General features: G+C 43.3%; 1 protein-coding gene across 1 annotated transcript; it reads left to right on the forward strand.

Annotated features, from left to right (window-relative positions):
* The first annotated feature begins 359 nt into the window (after positions 1-359).
* On the forward strand, positions 360-19024 carry kcng4a (potassium voltage-gated channel, subfamily G, member 4a). The gene is made up of 4 exons (XM_029523109.1): positions 360-729; positions 3846-4427; positions 4534-5175; positions 17472-19024. The coding sequence occupies exons 2-4, from the start codon at positions 4320-4322 to the stop codon at positions 18348-18350; spliced, it is 1629 nt and encodes a 542-aa protein (XP_029378969.1). The 5' UTR covers positions 360-729; positions 3846-4319; the 3' UTR covers positions 18351-19024.
* The last annotated feature ends 1721 nt before the right edge of the window (positions 19025-20745 follow it).

Consider the following 20745-nt stretch of genomic DNA (forward strand, 5'->3'; position numbering starts at 1 on the left):
ATATAATATTTTATATGTGATTACAGAATTCTGGCTTAGTGCATAGTCCATATTCACAAAATCTATTTCTGTCCATGCAAACAAGTCAGTCAATTTAAGTCAGCATGTTGAAAAAAATCCAAATTGACCATTTAGTTTAGAGAGCTTCCCTTTTCAGATTAATGATGTGAGAGTTAGATTTTTCCCCCCACTGAGTTCAATAAGTAGTGATTGTAAATGATGGTGGTCACATGACTTTAAACTTCAACTGGAGCCTCTCAGTTGCAGGCTTCACTGCAGATTTCAGACCAACCTTCTCTGGAGGCAATTTGGGATGCAACCGCGCCCTCTATTGCGCGCAAAGCGTTCAGGGCAGGAAACATGAAGAGCATCCCCTCCAACGTCCTTGAATTGTACATGATCTAAAAGCTGAAGGAGAGCTTTCCCGACGCCGAGGAAGCCCCAGCTTCGACAAAAATGCATGTTTTCTCGGATCGGTGTCACCGCTCGGTATCACTCCTGTCGTCACCTTTACGCAAAGTTGGACCTGGGTATCCGGAGTCTCCTCTGTTGCGCACCGTGGCCCCGACTCCCCTCCCTCCTCCTCCTCCTCCTCCTCCTCCTGCTCTCCCTCCTCCTGCAGCACCGACAGTAACGGGACACTTTGAACGCACCGAAGCTTTGGCCGCCTGCAGCGTTTGGAGTGTCTGCGCGTCCTGCACCGGCTCGGAGGATGCCGACACCGGAGAGGTATCCTTCTTATTACATTGTCTGAAATGTGGCGGTTGGGAATTCTCTGACACCCAGATTTGGTGCTGAGTGATCGGGTGGTTGTAGATGGTAGTGGTGGTGGAGGGGAGGGGGGGGGGCACTGCAAGGAAACACACTCAGCTGCTGGTCCGGACGTGCTAAGACCGGAGCGGGACCCAAGGCGGCAAGCTGCGCTCCGTACTGTAAGTTACACCGCTGTGTGTGTGTGTGTGTGTGTGTGTGTTCGATTCGTGCTTGTCGTTTTACATCAGCCTGAAGTTGTAATGCGCTGTCACAATAGTTAGGAGACAAAGCTGGTACCCTCATCACTTTGCCAACCCTGCAACTCGATGCGGGATCCAGACAATCTATCTGCAGAAGTCGGTTTTTTGGAACCAAAATAGCTGCCATGTGTAAATCGGTAGTGAGAAGAAGAAATATCTAAATTATAATTCCAACAATATTTGGACTTTGACTGCACGGTTTTGTTTTCCTCTCCACATAATGGTTGTTATGAGATCTTAATTAAAAGCCCGAATTAAAGCCGAGTTTAATTAAACCTCTGGGCCGGATAAAGGCGTAAAAATGTGTGTGTGTGTGTGTGTGTGTGTGTGTGCGTGCGTGCAAGTTGAAGAGATCAGTAGAGATAGAGTGTGAGAGAGAGAGTTGTCCTGCATTAAAGCAACCCGATCCATATGAGACGCGGGTCTCTCAACCAGGTCCTGGAAAATGCAATGACTGTTGACATGTCCATGAATATAATATAAGCTCACTGACTGAGTGCTGAATATGACCTCATCAATTAACAAGCCATAGAGAAAAAAACTTCATGTCAATACAAACACAATAAATTAAAAGAAGTATTGCTTTTATTGATTTTTTTTTTTTTTGCCTCAAATGTCATATAACCTGACATATAAGTTTGATTTAGTTGAACAATACTTAGTGTTTGGGTCTGAAATAAATTTGGTACTCCAAAGTGATTTTACCTCTCAATTCCCCTGATATCTTTCCTCGGCTGTCTGTTACCTTGGGACCTGCAGAGACCCTGGGAGGTGCAGTAAAGCTGGTCACTAAAACCCCCCACCCTACCTCTTTCAATTAACTTTCCGCTATGGAGAATCAGCCAAATCTGCTGGGAATACAGATCAATTAATAAATAGTTTATCATACTCTTCTACCCCCCACCCCCCCCCACCCCCCCCGCCGCCCCCGAGGTGGAAATGAAACACCAGCACCGCAGCAGAGGTGATTTATTGGTTCCTACAGTACAGGATCCCTTCCTGAGTCTGAATTAGTGACGCATGTTAGTGCGGGCCAATGCTTCAAACTGTCGTCCCCGGCCAGTCACACTTTCAATAAGCCTGTGGTTACTGTAGATAAATATTGTACACAGGAATGTGGAGGCTGTGGATTATGGCTTTACATACTGTGAGCACGATTTGTGTAGCTGTTACAAACTCAGGTTTTTGGTAGTTTACAGCATGACCTGCTGTGCTCGCCATCAGAGTTGTGAGTAAATGACACACAGTGACAAGATGACGGTTGCATTTGTGCAGGGAAACATGTACTGGCGTGTGCATTAGGAAAAGGGTGAAAGTGTGGATTAGCTCTTCAGAGATCCTGGCCCAGCTGAAAATGCTGTGGCATGTGTAGCAAATCTATTATGGCTTTATATTCACAGTAAAAGCTGGCAGGGCTGAAGTCCAGGGCAGCTGCCCGTACATAAGTCAGCTTTATCGTCAGTAGCCGGACACAACAAGCTACAGAACAATGTGTTTGAAAGGATAAAGCCAGCTGTTTCACCCCCAGCCGTACTCTTTCATCATTTGGCACCCTACGCTGCTCAGTCCCAAAAACATCCTCACCAGCCGCCTCTCCAGACTGAATTCTGTGTGCAAAGATTGAGGAGCTGTTTGCACACAGATCTGTGTGATAAAATCTATACATTACGCCGTCGCATTACTGCAGGAGGAGGCAGTCGATGTGTTGGTGAAAGATGGGAACAATGGGCTGCTTCTAGAAAGCCGCTGCTGAAACCTTCCTATAAAGACCGACATATTTGAAGCTCTATCAACATTGCTGTGCAACTCACGCTGAAAATAGTAAAGTCAAATTTAAGTAACAAATGTAGACTCATACAATAATTTATTGGAACTGAATAATCATGACTGTAGATATTTTAAGTTGTGACAACCAGACATTTATATTTAAAAGGTCTGAACGGACCTTAATTATTAGTGCTACTGTTAAATATAATTAATTACACCTTTGATGTGACAAATGGCAGGAAATCTAAATTGTTCTATTCTTGTGTATGCATGTTTGATAGTAGAGAAATGAATGAGCTGCAAGATAGATGCAGTCGATACTTGGCAACTCCTGAGGTAATAGAGCCCAATTTTAAATTAAATTATTGAAGACTTCGATAGCAATCCGGCCGACTGTGACAACTAACACTGCCACTAAGTTTCAGGGCGCTCACATTGCCAAGAGAAACATTTTGGACTCTGTTTCAGTGTGTGTTACGAGGACTGCTGCCCATTTTCGGCAGCCAACAACTCACTCTAAGTGTGACTAACACCACACAACCTGAGTGTTCTTTTCTACCGTTGTTCCCTAAATGCCAAGAAGAAGCCACACTACCATTGGGATTTTATTTGACTGTAGATTCCTTCACTATCAGCTAAAGTCCTGCACTAACCACGGTGGCCGTACTAATAGAGCAGCAGAGCTGATCTGTTTGTCTGTCTTGTTTCTCGCTGAAAGATGTGGGCGGAGCCTACAGCACTGCAGTCTCATTGAGGTGTTCTCTCTGCTTTTGCTCTCGTCACACCATCTGTCCTTATTCTTTGCTCATTTTCCTTCTATATCATGACGCCTGTCTCGGTCTAAGTCCACCCTGCCCTCCTTCTGGCATCTCTCTTCTAAGTGCCTGTATGAGGTCGTCTGTGTCATCATCCTTTGTGTTTCCCTAATCCTGCTGCAGTGACACTGAGGAACCCCCACAGTCCCTGGATGCAAATTGTTCCTTGACTGATCTAGATCATCCTCTGTATCTATCAGCTACAGATCAGTCCTAACCCACTCTTTATTTTTGGGCTTTCCCTTTTCAGACTCATGCTTCAGACTGGGATTAACCATTGATCTGCTGCTGAACTCTGATACATCAGTTTGGCCGGAGTCGACAGTCAACAATTAGAACTCACTAACCTTCAAGTGAGAGAAAGGATTTCCTGACTCTGCTCATTCCTCTGCATTCTGGGTTGGTTTGTTTTTTTCCTTCGCTCTTTTGGTTGGAAGCCAAAGCCATAGACTGTCTGCTGCTCAGAAAAAGCTCCTTATTATCAAGGGGCTGTAAGACCAAAGAGACCAAAAATCACTAGATCATTAGATTAAGTTTGTGTACAGTAGAACTGAGCATGAGTGGGGAAACTTTGCTCATGGCAAAGCTTTAACCAAATTGGTTGGAGAAAAGGGAAAAGGGCTGTGGTGTCCTGAGACTGAAAACTTTGCTGCAGTAGACTATCTGTCAACGCCGCCTACTCTGAGCTGCCCAGTCCGGAGCAGCGTGCTGTCCAGATGCTGCCATGCCCATCATCAGTAACGCCAACCATGACTTCAGCAATCTGTCTCTCAGTGACGACAGCAGCCTCGACCGCATCTTCACTGAGATCCCTGAAACTGAGACCATCAAGGTACGAATACAATTGTTCTCAAAGTCAAAGAACATTATTGAAATGCTGGAAAATGAAGTGAACATACGAGTATCTGAGATACAGCTTTTAATTTTTCACTCTCCAGGGTGCATACTACCAGAGGGCTCAGTTCATCCGTCGGCCAGAGGACCTGGTGTCCATCGACCACGGCCTGTTGGCAGTGATCAACGTCGGGGGGAACCGTTATACCTTCCCCTGGAGTACCTTGGAGCAGTTCCCCCTCACTCGACTGGGCCGGCTGTGTGGCTGTCGGTCACCTGAGGACATCGCCAGGGTCTGCGATGACTACGATGAAGCCCGCAAGGAGTTCTTCTTTGACCGCTCCCCGTCTGCCTTCAGGGTCATCCTCAACTTTCTGGCAGCGGGGAAACTGCGGCTACTGCGAGAAATGTGTGTCCTCTCCCTACACGACGAGCTGACCTACTGGGGCGTGGAAATGGCATACATGGAACGCTGCTGCAAGAGGAAGATGTACACGCGCATTGAGGAGATGCACGAGCAGGAGCGGCGCGAGGAGGAGCGCAGGCAGAGAAACGCCATGCAGCGTGTACCAGTGGAGGAAACAAGGTACCGTTTGGTGATGAACTGGCTGAGAGACATGGTAGAGAACCCACAGTCCGGCTTACCGGGGAAGATCTTCGCCTGCATGTCCGTGATCATGGTTGCTGTTACTGTCGTCAGCCTGTGTATCAGTACAATGCCAGACCTCAGAGAGGAAGAGGACCGGGTGAGTGAGACACAGCAAACAATTGTTCCCTGCACAAAGACACAAGTAAAAACTTATATGACAAAGTGGACGCTTATTTAAGGTGTTATCTACCACACTAAGTTTGTTTTCTGGAAACTGAGGTTCAGTTTTATCACCGGTCCTTGTCTGTGGAACTTCTCAGGTTAAAAGTGAGAAAAAAAAAACAAACAAATGTGCAAGTTTCTTGTTTTACGCATTTTCAGTTGACGCAGATGCTGCAAAATGTCAGGCTTCAAAATTCTCAAAAATATTCAAAAATATTCAATTTCCCACTCGCCACACACCCTTAGCACCCCCCCCCCCGTGTGTGTGGGGGGGTGCTGTTTATTGTGCGTGTGTATGTGTGTGTGATTGACGTGCGTGTCCTGTGATCTGTGTCTACCCGTAGCAGCGTGGCATAATGAAGCCCAGGCTGCTCACTGAGGCCTGTCCACTATCTGTCAGCAAGCACAGGGGGAATATTGAAATGAGCTCACTCTATCTCACATAAAAGACAAATACAAGCATACAAATATGCACATCAGTAGATAACATGTAAAAACACTCACATCCACGCTCTGCAGGCCACATGCCTTTACACACTCTCGCATGGTCACATGCACATGCAATAGCAATGAACTCATCCAGTGTAACCGATGCGGCTCTCCCTGAATTTGCACACATTTACTCTTGAGTCTTCTGTAGTTGTTCTGTTTGTTTGTTTTTTTACTGCAGCACAGGAACACAGACGGAGAAGCTCGAGTACAGGAATGGTCCACAGGTCTGAGTCAGTGGATGCTTGTAAACCTGCTGGACTGTGTGGACCTTTTACAGCATATGACGGGACAAATCTGTAAGACTTAGCCCAGAGGGTATCAAATGCCGTAGTAGATTTATTGTCCGTGCGCTGATGGCGGCGACAAGGTTCACAACAAAAGAATCAGATATACTGCAGGATTCACAAGCAAGGGGATGTAGCAGAAGCAGATACAAGTATGACTGAATGTAAAGAGATTGCATTTACTGGTGCATAGCATCAGTATTACATTTCTGATGGAAACAGGAAATTGAGCTTTCCTATTTGTAATGCCTTCAGGCAGACACAGTAACAGAGACAGACAGTCTCCATGGGAAAATCAAACTGCCCTTAAATATACACCTCAAATTGCCAGCTCTCTCTCTCTCTTTCACACACACACACACACACACATATAAACGCCACTTTGATTCTGTATTGATTTGTGGAACCAGAGTTTTTAAGGAAAAAGTGAAGTTTTGTGACCATTTATAGTCTAGTGAGTACATGGATTTATCTGACCTCTCACTGCTAATTGAGTACATCGCAGTGCGTAATATTGTATGTTTGCGTGTGTGTGTGTTTACGTACATGGCCATGCCTTACTACCTTGTGAAAACAGCTATTTTTAAGGCTGTGTGTACAGTTGTGTCTCTCATTTTGCTGCTCTGCGGGGACTTTTTGTGTGCATTGTTGTGTCTGACATCCCGCAGTGACTTGTCACTGCCTTGTGAAGACATTTTGCAAGGACATTTTAAAGTGTGTGTGTCCATCCAAACCTTCCTTTGCGTGTCTACGCTTGCTCTGCAAAAAGGGGATGGCAGCTCACTCCAAAAGTAAACAAATCCATCTGCCGCTTTCATGTTTTTCGCACTGCACACTCTTGAGTTTCACTATGATCCCATGGTCAGCTGCTTGACCTCCTTCCTCTGTGTCCGGCCAGCCTGCCCAGGCATGGACAGCAGGCTCCTGTCATCTTTAATTCACACAGCCCCGCTGTTTGTCTCTGTCTCTGCTCTGCTTTGTGCTGAACTGGTACAAAAATTCCCCCATCCATTCATCATTCACTCTGCTCCTCTGTCTGCATCTGTTTGGGTACGGAGTGTGTAAGGAGAGATAAAGTAAGTGGAGGATGGAGGCAGAGGAGGGCAAATAGAGGGTAGGTCCAAGAGAAGGAAAAGCATAAATTAAAAAGGGATGAGAGATTGTGGAAGAAAGAAAGCAAGAGATAAAGACTCGGTCAGCACCCCCCCCACTCCTTTTCTGTGTGTCGCTATGTAATGTGTTTCTCTGTCCTCAGCCGATCCCTTCTATCAAAAGTACATCGCTGCAAGGGAAATGCCCTGGGAGGGGCTTTTATCTTATGGCTTAGTCTCCAAGCCCACTAACTCCTCCATCATTCCTCAATCTCCTGCTATGGGAGTGTATCTTTCCACCATATAAGTGCTCTATGCAAAGACTCTCCACGTAATTCTGGCACCACTATTATTCCTTCAGGCTCTACGCAGCAGCAACATTTTGACTGGAAAACAGCTCCCTATGATGCATTTCAGAAGTGAAGATAGACGCATGAAGAGTTGATATAAACTCAGAGTCAAACTAAAGAGTCGGAGCTGTGATGGATTTCCAGTGAGGCGCTTCAAGTCGAGTCTTTGATCACGGTGAACATATGTTAACGCGCTTCATAGCATGGATACCTCAAAGAGAGAAATTAGAGAGCTCAAATCTCCAGCCACATCATGTGAATTGATGGCTGAGGAGTTAAGTTTACAGAAGTGCGTACAGATTTGTTGAATGAATTAATTATAGCTGATGATGATGATGATGTTGTGTTTGCTGACAGCTGCTGTCTCCAGCTGGAGAAGCAGGTGACTTGCCGCAGCTTCGTAGGTGGTAGCAAGAAGCTGGAGTGTCCTTTTCCTACACAGCTGGCTTGTTGACTGTATTTGTGAAAAATAATGAAAGAAAAATAGCAGCAAACTACAAGATTGAATAGAAGTCCAAGATTTCCACATAAAAAAAAGCAACATGTGCATTATTTACTTGATTAGAGTAGAAAAGAAATAAAAAACTAACAATAGTTCCATGTTGACTACGACCTACAGATGAGTACATAACATGCTGGGAAAAAAAATTATCCAGTCAACTATCTGCTGCAGGATGATTATGACCTTGCTTATTCTAAAGTTACCTTGACTGAACTCTTCTTTTGTCAGTCGTGGCTCTCAGTACTGTGGGGTGCATGTATTTTTCTTCTTCCTACTTTTTTCCCATTTCAAAACATAACTATTTCAGGTCCCTAGTAAATACCAAAGTGTCCTTCATACTGTATTTATTAGTTCATGAGTTCATTTCTTCTGTGGCCACTGTCCTGGTCCAGTGGAGACCTCATTAATCTCCCTGAGTCAGGTCTGTGGCAGGACAGCAGCAGTGTTTGGATTAGAAAAAATGGGGCATTTGCAGTTTTTAACTCTTTTGGGAAAGCAGCAGGTCTCAGCACACATTGATAACCTGTCTGAGTTTCCTTCATTGCTGTTCAAATCTCAAAAAACCACCGAAGACTCCGTTCTGCCTCTGACATATTTTCCGAGTAAAAGCTTTTCATCAAAGCTGCAACTTTCTCTGGAATCATTTTTACTCATTTACTGCATGTGCAGTAGGTGCCATTAAGACTCATGTCATGTCTTTTAATATTCTCAACGGGTGATGGAGTATTTTCAGACAGCCTCATCAGATTTGCTCTCCTTTTCCTAATTCAGTCATATTCTGGCCCGGGGAGTAATTGAAGTGGCTGTTTTATATCCTTCATGCCTTAAATTGGAATGGGATTTGCTGTTCAATAATTACCTCCCAGGGCATCAATCACAAATATCTGGAGAGAGCGGCAAGACGGTGACAGCAGAGTAGCAGACTTCATGACTTAAGATTGAAACTGAGAGTTGCGAGACGTTTTAATATTGACTATCTGCTTGTTCTCAAGATAAGACCTGCCAATAATCTCATTCGACCACAGAACCTGTGTGTAAGTGATTATAGAGAGTGTGTGATGTTAATGACGAGAAACTAGAGACTGATGGAGATAATGTGTATGACTCCTGAAGCGAAGATACAGTAATTCTTGACATGAGACGGAGGAAATGTTGGTGTCTGGATCGTGCCAGATGATTAGACAATGAGGACTGAGCAGAAACAGAAAGGAGCATGTGAACACTCAACTGGCCATTAAGACTTCCTTTTTTCATTCCTCTCCTGTATCGAAAAATACAGTATTTATTTCCTGGTTTGAACGACTGAGTCGGTGCTCAGTAGAATTTGGTCTAATTCCTTGATCTTGACAACTCGACAACACAAACAGCCTTTGTTGTGGTCACAGAATCTTTTTCTCCTGAAACAAGATTCACTGTTTCCGTGACATGTTTAGCTCCACAGAGAATGATCAAAGTGTTGATTGGGATTTAATCTGGTTGTGCGTGCCCTTCTCTTGTTGCGGAACTGTGCAGAGTTATATTTTGTGAATAACACAACTGAAGGCCCACTCTCTATAATTGTATTCAAGATTATTCACTTCTACACCTGAGACATAACAAGATGCAAAGCAGTAACGGTAAGGCTGTAAAGGACTCGCTTTGTGTGTCTGCGTGGGTGTGTGTATACTTTCTGCCTTTCACACCAGAGTCAGCTTGCTATGTAGTTGAAGCCATAAAGAGAAAGCACCGTCATCAATCATGAAGCCCATTTCAGTGTGTAACAAGAGGGAGACAGAATTAGAAATGCAGTCCGCATGTGTCGCATTTTATTTCCCCCCTCCTCATAATTTCTACCTCCATTAAATGCACATGAAGGGTGCATAAATAGGTGTCCGAGTATGTAAACTCTGTTGGCACAGCAGGGCAAGCCTGAGGTTGGCAGTCGGTCAGTGATTAGAAGTCAAACATTGTAAATAAGAGCTGGAGCAAAAGAGAATAAGCTAGAAGGGAGAAGGAAACCGAAACAAAAAGAACGTCAGCTGCAGAGAAGAAACCAAAGGATGTCTCATAAAAACACACAGACTTTTGGTAGGTGAATCAAAACTGAGATAATGTGTAATGGACAAACAAGGTGGTTAAGAAATATTTAAAATCTGTGTTTTTACTGTGTTTTTACTTTTACTGTGTTTCTGTGTTTCTCAGAGAAAACGTCTCCCAATGTCTTACGCCCTCAAGCCACAAGAGGATGTGTAAATATTTTTCTAATATGACAATGTGGTAGTAACCAGAGATTGACAATGTGTGTGTGTGAACGGTGTGTGTTTGTGTCTGCACGTATGTGCTGTTTTTGACCGCATCAGCGTCAAGCAGATTGAACGTTACGGTCTGTCTGGTTATGAGCTGGGTTCCCTCTGTCTGATGTGTTGAATGTCTGCCAAGTGGGATTATGGAAGAGAACAGCAAAGTATGAGATGTTTATCCTGTCCGTGCCAGGCCAGAGCTGCGCAGCATAGTCAAATACATCACATTACAGAGGAGGAGTGCTTGTTAGAACTCGACATGTTTGCTCTGGACTGTCCACTGGAAAGGATGGAGCGACCTTTGGTATTTTTTGACATTTTAGAAGTGGTAAGGTGACCTTGGCTACAGCGCATTTACCATTTAAATGTCAAGAAACAGTAATGCAGGAAGCCTCTTTTCAGGTGTGTGAATGCAGCAGAAAAGTGTGAAGGCCAGTGGGATGATTCTGTTTTTCAGTTTCCTAGCTAGCTAGATCAACCATAAATTTCAACAGCCAATGGATACTTTAAGAAAGGTCGTTTAGCTGATTCCCTCATTTACCAAACAATGTTTCCTTCTAACAAACACAAGAACAGTGAACACTTAAATATTTGAAACTCCATTTTACGTGACATTTTTCGTATAACCTGAGTGATATTCAGTTTTCAGGTGACTTTAACACACATTTTAACACATTTTCTTCTCATGCATATGACACAATTCAGACCTGTTGGCTCTGGGCAGTTGGACATGGCTCAGGCTCCAAAAAGTAGCAATAAGCACCTGTGCAACTGTGCAATGAGCAATTGGGACAGGTAAGGAGAGAGACAAACTGAGGGCAGAGTAGAGTACACAGGAAGCTGTGGCCAAGACATGCAAAACGCACTAAGCACACACATGCAAACACAAGACAAACGCACTCTGTTCTCCAAGGTCAAATACACAGCAGCAGGTGTCCACTCCTGCAGGCTTTCCCTCTCCATTCAATGCAGCACATCAGACTTCTATGCTCCCCGGAGCTACAAGATAAAATCAAACAGACCTCTTCACACTGCAGCTCCACCAGCTATAACAGATGTCACACACACGTTTCTGCACCATGCTTTCTAATTCCTACACACAGCCACCAGCGGACCACCATACCGTGAAACAGATGCGCTTGTGTGTGTATGCGTGTTCCTCAGTGTTGTTTCTCACGAATGAAACTAATTGTTGAGGCCTATTCAACACTTTCTAGTAGATGAACAGATTACTTCTGGCATAGTGATGCAACAGTAAAGGTAGATGTTCCTTTGCTCTGTGCTGGTGTGTGTCATTGTTGACACATCTACAACATCTTGAATTTGACTAAGCGCTTAGCAGGATTCATTGAAAAATCAACATAACTGACTTGCTTTTACAGGATTTTGTAGCGATAACTGACAGCTCTCATGTTTGTGTGTCGATGGGGATTTCTTGCATAATAGCTCTCCAAAACCATTACAGGAGCTTTTTTAGCAAAGCACCCTCGCTTCCCTCTGATAGGATCGAACAATTCTGCAACAATTCGCTGTTTATGTATTTCTCGCTCTGGCTCTGTCTGTAGCGATAAGGGGAAAATAGAGACTCAGGGGCTGTAATGGAAGCCCCGTGCTTCAGATGTCGCCTCATCTTTTCCTCATCAGCTCATCTCTATTCCTTCACATCGCCTCGTCAGGCACTCTCCTTTCATCTCCTTCTTTGTCTCCTGTCTCCTGTCTAGCTGTCCTCCCCACCGTCCCTCTCTCATTTCTCTCCATTAGAGAGTTTGTGCATGAACAAGCTGTTGGTCTCTGTCGGTGATGGGTCACTCAGCAGCTTGCACAGCTGCCTCATATGGAGATAAAACAGTTTGGCCCTGCTTACACACTCACGTCTATGGATCGCCATTAAAGTCAAAAGATGTTGTCCCAGTCAGACTGGGTGGCTGACTCTTTAATCATAATGAACATCAAGGATTTTTGCTAATTAATGGTTGGAAACGTAGCTCACTACTGTACATTTCTCATTTCATGCATGTTTGTCATACATGAAGCTCTCAGGTTACAGGTAAACATCACAGAGATGGATGGAGATGTCACATAATACAATCCCTTTAATAAACCATGTCGAGTGAACACTGCGCTTCATGTGTTGTATTTCAGGTTAAGGCCGTTTTAACCACACCCCATGTTTTGTTGTTTTTTGTTTTTTTTTTCTCTGTGCCTATCTGTCACCTTTGTTGTCCATCCCATCTATCCTTTCAGTCCTCTACGCAGACGCTTTAAAAGTGAACCTAAGGTCAGTACAGCGGTGTAGAGCACAGTGTTCAATGGTGTACATTCAAGGTCTGCACCAAGGTAAAGCTGATTGATGGGCTGAATTTTTCCCTTTTCTTTTGTCCCCCTTCCATTTCCAAACCTCCATATCCAGTGGGACTGCACAACCATCATGGATGCCTTTTTCTTCTTTTTTTACCTGAGTAAGAATTGGGTTAAGGACATACTGTGAAAAGCTATAGAATTAAATTCAAAGATAGAATAAAACACCAGGGAGCACTGTTAAGGATATCCTAATCTTACTCAGTGCACTCATTCATGATCAGTGCAGTGGTCAGAAAAGCACACAGACATGTGTCTACGTGTTGCTCTTGGAACAGTAGGGGAGTTTAAAATAGGAAGTACCATTATTACCATATGAAGACAGTGAAATGTGGCGCTTTATTTCAACCACAAGTAGAAAAAAAAACATTTATAATTCAGAGCCGTAGAAGCTTTTCCTTGTCCGACAATAAATGGACACATTTACACTTCAAACATGTTGAAACCATAGTGACCTCAGCTGAAGCGTCTGGCAGCTGCCTCGCTACACTATGATGGGTCACCAGCAGACGGGATCCTGTCGACGAGAACTTAACACTCAGCTTGTGCTGGCAGAAAAGTAAGACGCAGCCAGTGGTAGTCATGATTGATCAAATTGTTTGAATTACCTTCAATGAAAACTGAGAATGACTAAGAAAAATCCTGTGCTGTTCCACTGCCGCAAAGACAAAGATATGCATCAGGATTTACAGTACAGTATTTTGGAGTGGAATATTTTCATTTTTAGATTTTAGGTCTTTCATCCTACAGCAGGCGTTTGAATAACTTCCTTCCATTTACTGGATTCTCGTTATGTACAGCTATGTGTGTATTTTATGCTTGCAACAGGCCAGTGCATCAGGTCCACTGGGCCATCACAAAATGCTGTGGTCTGGTTGGTTAAAGCCTAAACCTATTCAGAGGAATGGGGAGAAATACTATTAACTTTTTTCTATGTGAGAAAGAAAATGCACAATGAAAGGCTTTTTAAATTTTGAGTACGCTATCATCTCATGCTTGTTCAGAACTAGAGCCTTCTTTGAATGTGTATTATAAAAAAAAAAAAGGCTTCCACACGCATAACTTTCTTTTCTTTGGGATTCTATAAGAACTTTTTTTGTTTTTAGAAATTCAACTTGACCAAAAAACAGACATTCGCTGTAATCATGATAGTGCTTTCCCATGTGTTTAATTCAACTGTCCCTGCACCTGAAATGCCTTATGCAACGGCTTGCATCTTCACTACTAGTGTTTGTCTTAATTTGACATTGAGATGTGTTAATACGGACAATGATTTGAATCCCCATGTGAGACAGCTGCTGGGATAAGCAGTGTCCATGCTGAAATGAGCTGTCACTGGCATTTGTTCCAGAGAGAGTCGTACAGAGGAGATAAGGTCAGGGAGAGTGTGTGTGTGTGTGTGTGTGTCTGAATGTGAATGTGTATGTTTGAAAAACAGAGAGAGTGCACGAGAGAGAGAGACAGAGAGTAGAAAGCTTCTAGCTGGAGCAAATGGCCTGTCATGCAGAGGGCGACAACCCTGTCGCAAACCCCTGATGGGCCTAATGTCAGCACAAGAGAGAGCACTGGTGAGGGGAATAAGTGAGAGGTGGAGTCCACATGAGAGACTTAATACACGAGGTGTGAGGAAAAAGATGAATTCAGGACAGACAGTTCACTAAAAAGAATCTGATGAGGAGTAGACATGAGAGAAAACCAGCTAAAATTAAGGGCAAGGAGAGGTGTTAAAATACTGAGTCAATGGTTTAAGTGTTACAGTACGCTTTAAACTACTGAAAGGGTCTTTTTCAGATGTCCTCTGCTGAAAAACAAATATCCCCAGTCGATCCTGAAGGCCCCCGGAGAAATCAGGGGTTGTTCAGACTAAGCCGTTGTACAACTCTGTTGCTGTGGGCCTAAAGACAACAGATTAAGTTTAATATGCCTCGACGCTCAAGATCAAGTCAATAAAATATGTGTTCACCAGTTCATCTGTATCTGGTGGCACATCTCTGGAGAATGATTTGTCATCCGTCAATAAGAAAAAAAGCTGCACTCACCAATGTTGTATAGGCGAAGGACTAAATGTAACTGCATATATATATATATATATATATATATATATAACACCAACACGCATATGCACAAACCGTTTCTAAATCACCGCTTGTTGTGTGTAACTGCTGCGATTAAGTGGAGCAGTTGGCAGACAGAATACGTCACTTATTTCAGTGTCTCTAAGCTGTTGCTTTTTGTGGTTGATGGGTGTAAATTGAAATTTTGCTCGACAGGAGAGATCTCACTTCTGCCTAGTGGTGGTTTTCAGCGTCAACGCTCAGATATAGCAACTGCAAATCACCTGCTTAGCACCAGACAGCATGTGGTTAGTGAGTATATTTAAGTATTTTACGCTGAAAAAGCCAGATATTTCCCTTAGGATATGGTGGAGACCAAAGCTAAATTACACATTAACAGACAAAGGTTTTAAGGCAAAATGTGTTCCTTTTAAATGAGTATGCTACATTCAGTAATTTGAATTAAGTTTGATTTGGTGCTCAAATTAAAAAATCCTTCTTGTAATTAGGAATGCTATTTGGTGTAAATGCAGTGATGAGAAAATTGAAATGAAGCACAGTGGAACTCTGTTTTAGTCTTTCAGAATTTGATTTAAAAATAGCTGAGGTGGAAAATAAAACACTCAAACTTTAATTAGTTTTATCTTATCAAAAAACATTTTTCCACTTTAAACATTTTAGACAAAAAAGCAGTTTCAAAATGAGTGCATTAAAAGATATATCTTGCAGATATGCAGAGTGAGGTGAAGGGCTAAAGTCAGTGATGAGATGAGATCAGTGAGGAAGGCAGAAGAAATGGGAGTGATCAACCAGGAGGAGGACACACGAGTGAAGGATGCATCACATAGAGAAACAGCAGAAGGAGTGGTGTGTCTCTTCGAGGAGCACCGCATGAATGAAGGAGTTACAGCAGAAAGAGAGCAGCGTTAGGGGAAAACACAGAATGAAGGATGAGAGGGAGGGAGTCCGGAGAGGGAGATGGAGGAGAAAACAGAATGACTGATGAGAAGGTGGAGACAAAGGCGAAAAAAAAAGGAGAGTGTGGCAGAGAGAGAAAAGAAGGATGAGAGGGAAATAAAATAGATGAGACGGAGTGTGAGCAGAGAGATAAATATAGTGTGTGGAGAAAACTGAGAAATGGTGATGCAAGAACACACAAGTAGTGTCCACCAAATAATAAACAAGCATATGGCCTTATACTCAGCATTATAATCTGCAGTTTTACTGGCACACAATGTAAAAAGTACTTTGCTCAAGAAAAGGGCATCTTTGATCTCCCCGAGATTCACAAAAACAGTTGCTGAAGGGACATTTTGTGGCCTTGACTTTGTGTTTTATTCTTTATCAGCGAAAGTCAGAGAATCCCCGAGGACAGCAAGGTCTCGCCTGAGGTGTCTGTCCTCCTAAGAAAAATGACAGCCTCAGTTATTTGAGAAAATGCCCAGTAATGAAATATGTTTACCTTCGAGTGACAAAGACCTCCAGTGCCTCGTACGTCTCCTCTCCAGCAGGAGCACAAGAGGCAGCAGAGCGATAATACAAAGACATAGAAAGTGGTTGGGCCGACAGCCAAGGTCGGGATCTTTTAACCATGACCATGATTGCTCATTGGTCGTCGAAGAGTATTCACTATATTAACCACAATGCTGAAGATAAGAGTGGAGCACTGTCTGTTTCTTCAGCTGACAATTTACTGCTGGTACCACGGCCAGATTAAAGATACACTTCAACAACAAATCGGGTGTCCAGTTACATTTCAACAAAGTGTTGAAAAAAAGTGTCTGAGCTTCATCTGGCAGCTTGTGTAACAAATATGCCAAGATGAGAAAGTACACAGTATCTGAAAATCTTTCCTCAGATTTTTATTTCTTCTAGACAACAGTCTCTGCCCAGAGCCAACAGAGAGGAGCCCTTTCAGAAGTGTACTCCAGTATCCAGGATTTCCATTACTATGATTTATTGCATCTCATCCCTCTTAATAATGGCAGGCCCTTCACGCTCCCTTTGGAGTCTGCTTACTTGGAACAGCTCTAAATGTTTTTGTCTTTAAGATACTGTATGGATCTCGTACTAACTAGCTTGTTTCACAAATATCCTTGCCTGAAAGGACCCATTGACTGACCAACTCTTTTTTAGATAGTCACCAATAAGATTTGGTTTAAAGCAAGAATAATGTTCGCTTGGCCAACAAGATGAGCATTAAGATAAGTTATTGATACATACTGTAAGTTATTAGATTTTTTGACTTATTTGTAGAAATGCTGGCTGTTCCCCAACTGAATCTAATGCCATGAGATTCATGAAGAAACTTTTTCCCCTTTTTGTATGAAAAAATAATAAGTGGCAGATTAAGTGCTTGTATTTAAAATTTCTGCAGTGGGATTTGAGGTGAGCGAGGAGATGGAATAAGGAAACAGGAAAGTTAGAGCTTTGTGATGCCATGGGACAAAACTTTGCATATGTTTCTGATTTTCAATCTCCTCTGTACTATCACATAAGGCTTTTTGTTATCGCATTGCTCTTCCTTGATACTGTGGCTAGAGGGCATGCATGCCTGATTGCTCTCTCTGGCCGTCATATTCATCTTTGAAAGCTGCCCTAATGAAATAATTGATTGATTGTGTCGCTGTATGATCTATCAGTGCTGCTGTGGTGGCTTTAGCATACTGAGTGACAGGAGCTCATGATTTATTACTGGTTATCAAGGGTGATTATCTGACCTCAGGGTTTTTGTCTTCTCTCCATCTCCCCATGCTCTCTTCCCCATCTGTCTCGCCTCCTGCCTAATCCCTCCCCAACCCCCGCCACCCCCCCAATTCAGGGTGAGTGTTCTTCCAAGTGCTACAACATGTTCATCATAGAGACAGTTTGTGTTGCCTGGTTCTCCCTGGAGTTCATCCTGCGGTTCATCCAGGCACGCAGCAAGCTCGATTTCCTCCGCGGGCCGCTCAACATCATCGACGCCATGGCCATCCTTCCCTACTATGTCTCCCTTGTGGTGAAAGAGGAAGACCCAGCCTTGGCGCACGAGAGGCCAGGGGGAGGTAAGGGCTACTTGGATAAACTGGGCCTGGTGTTAAGGATCCTGCGGGCGCTGAGGATTCTCTATGTAATGCGGCTGGCTCGCCACTCCCTTGGCCTGCAGACGCTTGGGCTGACAGTCCGGCGCAGCACCAGGGAGTTCGGCCTCCTTCTGCTCTTCCTCTGCGTGGCTGTCACCCTCTTCTCTCCGCTGGTCCACTTGGCCGAAAGCGAGCTCACCGGTGTTCATGACTTCAGCAGCATCCCCGCCTCCTACTGGTGGGCAATTATCTCAATGACAACCGTAGGCTATGGCGACATGGTGCCAAGGTCCATTCCAGGACAGGTCGTAGCACTGAGCAGCATCCTCAGCGGGATCCTCATCATGGCCTTCCCTGCTACTTCCATCTTCCACATGTTCTCCCGCTCCTACCAAGAGCTCAAGATGGAGCATGACCGATTGTTCAAAGAGGAGTGTGCAGCTGCGGCAGCTGCTGCTGCCACTGGGGAGGTGCAGGACGCAGGGGGTGATGGAGGAGGGTTGGACTCAGCACAAACCGGACTGGGGTTACGTCTAGACAAGGATAGTGTGCACTCACTGGAGTCTCTGGCTCTGCTCGGAAAAGGAGGGGAAGCTGCAGGAAATAATAACCATGACATTCCAGCAGCAGCTTTCTGAGCAGTTCTCACACTGACTGAGTCCAAAACGTCCATGAACACGAGTCCCTTAACTAGTCCCTTTCTTATATACTGTAAAAGTAAAAGGTCTGACTCACCACATGGTGGTGAAGCATCTGTGCTGCATTGGATAAAAGGAGATTAAACAAATGTTTCCTTTCCTCTTCAGCCTGATGATAAGGAGCACATTGTCGACTGCACAGATACTGAGAGACTTAAAACCCTTTAAATTGGACAGTCGTCTTTTTTTTTTTTTCCTGGCCAGAAAGCCACTGCAGCAATATTAGTAATAGGCTGCTTCCATAAACATGCAATATTCAGTCCAAAGTTGCTTTTCCTTCCACTGTGAACATACTTACAGATCCAACTGCAACTGTTAGTTGTTTTCTTTTTTTTTTTGAGAATTCAAAGTGCTCCTCTCTTACTTTATTTTTGAGAAGCTTCAAGCCATGTTCTCTGAAGAAATATAAGCAAATTGATAGTTTTCAGTCATATGATATATATCTATCCATGTATGTTTGTGTGTTTGACCTCAGAGGCGACCATTTCTCCATCCTCTACTATGAAGCCCAGGTTAACAGAGTAAATGTGTTAAAGTTATGGTCCAACTTGCTTTTTTTTCTTCTTTTGACAAATAAATGAAAGGCAGAAAGAAAGACAGCATGTTTGAGAGTATATGAGTGGAAAGAATGACTGCTAGCAACCGTGAAATGTACTTTGCAATGCTCCAAATAAAGGCTCTCCTGTTAATCTGAGAGAAATCCAGTTTCTGGACTGTAGTTTTTTGGTTTGTTCTGGGCATGACGGTCTAATCTCTATGGTCAGGATGCTCAGTCAGAGGCCTGAACATTTGTGAGAGAAGAAGAAACAGAAATAGCCGTCTGAGCCAGACACACACAGCAAAGTATTCTGAGAACAACAATCCCATTCTTATATCAAATCCTTGTTCTCCTGTACACAATTGCACTGCTGTGAGTGTACAAATCTACAAATCGAAGGATTCTCTGTCATATGTCACGACCAAAGAGGTTCTCTTAAATCCTACGCATTCAGGTCTGGGCCAAACCAATCAACTGTGAAATCCTGGGGGGGGGGGGGGTTAGGGTTCTCCAAAATGGGTGGGCCATCCTCTTTTTTGTGATAGCTACACCATGGGGATGTAATGTCACACAGGGACATGCCAGATGTGGATGTAATCTAGATTAAAGTTAGGATTAAAAGCCCCATAGGCAAGTGGGTTACGGCCTGAAACACAACTTCATCCAGTTGATTTAAGTCTTTAAATTTGATTTTGCTATTTTTTTTTCTACCCCATGAGACCAACGCAGTGGCTTTTGCTCTATTATGTTATTTATTGCCCACACGGCATCCTGTCTCACTAGCTGTCTAGTCGGATTTATAAGTACATTACTTATACATTTGTAGACAAAGCAACTGCAGTGACATATGGCCCAACGGATATCACCCTCAATGAGGCAATTCAACTTTACATGCTGAATCTGACGTCGATATATTCAATCAGTTCAAAGACACTGAGATCATTAGCAGCTCGGGTGATTTACACGACTGGAAGGATCATATCTTACATGTGTCATTATTTCAAAACTGTGCAACATCATCTGAGCAATAAAGACGCACATCAGCCGGCAGATGTTTCAAGTTGTTCTGATGGTTGAATGTACATTTTAATCGGTTCACTGATGTGAATCTCCGCCTGAAAAAAATACAAAGTCTCACAAGTCGTGACTTACGCTGATGTAACAGTCGCTTAAGTCCTCAACCCACCACTCACGTCTGCAAAATGGCACAAACAATAACATTGTACAAGGTTTTGTGTGACTCTGTAGAGGGATTTTTGTTTTTGTATGGCTACATTAAAGCACTTCAAAAAAGAAAAGTATGGTATTTTGGTAGCTGTCCTACAGACAATTACAATGTGACAATTTGATACCGCTCTCAAGGCTAAAGATAGAGCAGAGAGATAGAGAGTGGATATATGAAATATAAAAAATATGAATATTTTATACGAGTTTAGTTTAGCTTCATCCAAAGACCTTCATCCGGAGAGTTAGAAGTTCAAGTGAACACACCAAGATTTGTCACTTTGAGATCCGAAATTGATCTGAAATTTGTGAACTGGCAGTCGTAATTCAAGAGGTTGTAATGACAGTGTAGCGGCTGTATCAGAAAATTGACTCATATTTAATAATGAATATGATTAAATATTTGATGAAGATTATGAAAGGGTGGATTTTTTTTTTTTTTTCCTCATTCATTACAACATTTATTGGCCATATGGCATCCTATTTCACTGGCTGTCTCGTTGGATTGATAGGTTGCATTTTTTCTAGCATCAGTCACGTTTCACATTGCTGCCTATAAGTGCTCAGATTTTG

Source organism: Echeneis naucrates, chromosome 16, assembly GCF_900963305.1.
Source record: "Echeneis naucrates chromosome 16, fEcheNa1.1, whole genome shotgun sequence".
Lineage (NCBI taxonomy): Eukaryota > Metazoa > Chordata > Actinopteri > Carangiformes > Echeneidae > Echeneis > Echeneis naucrates.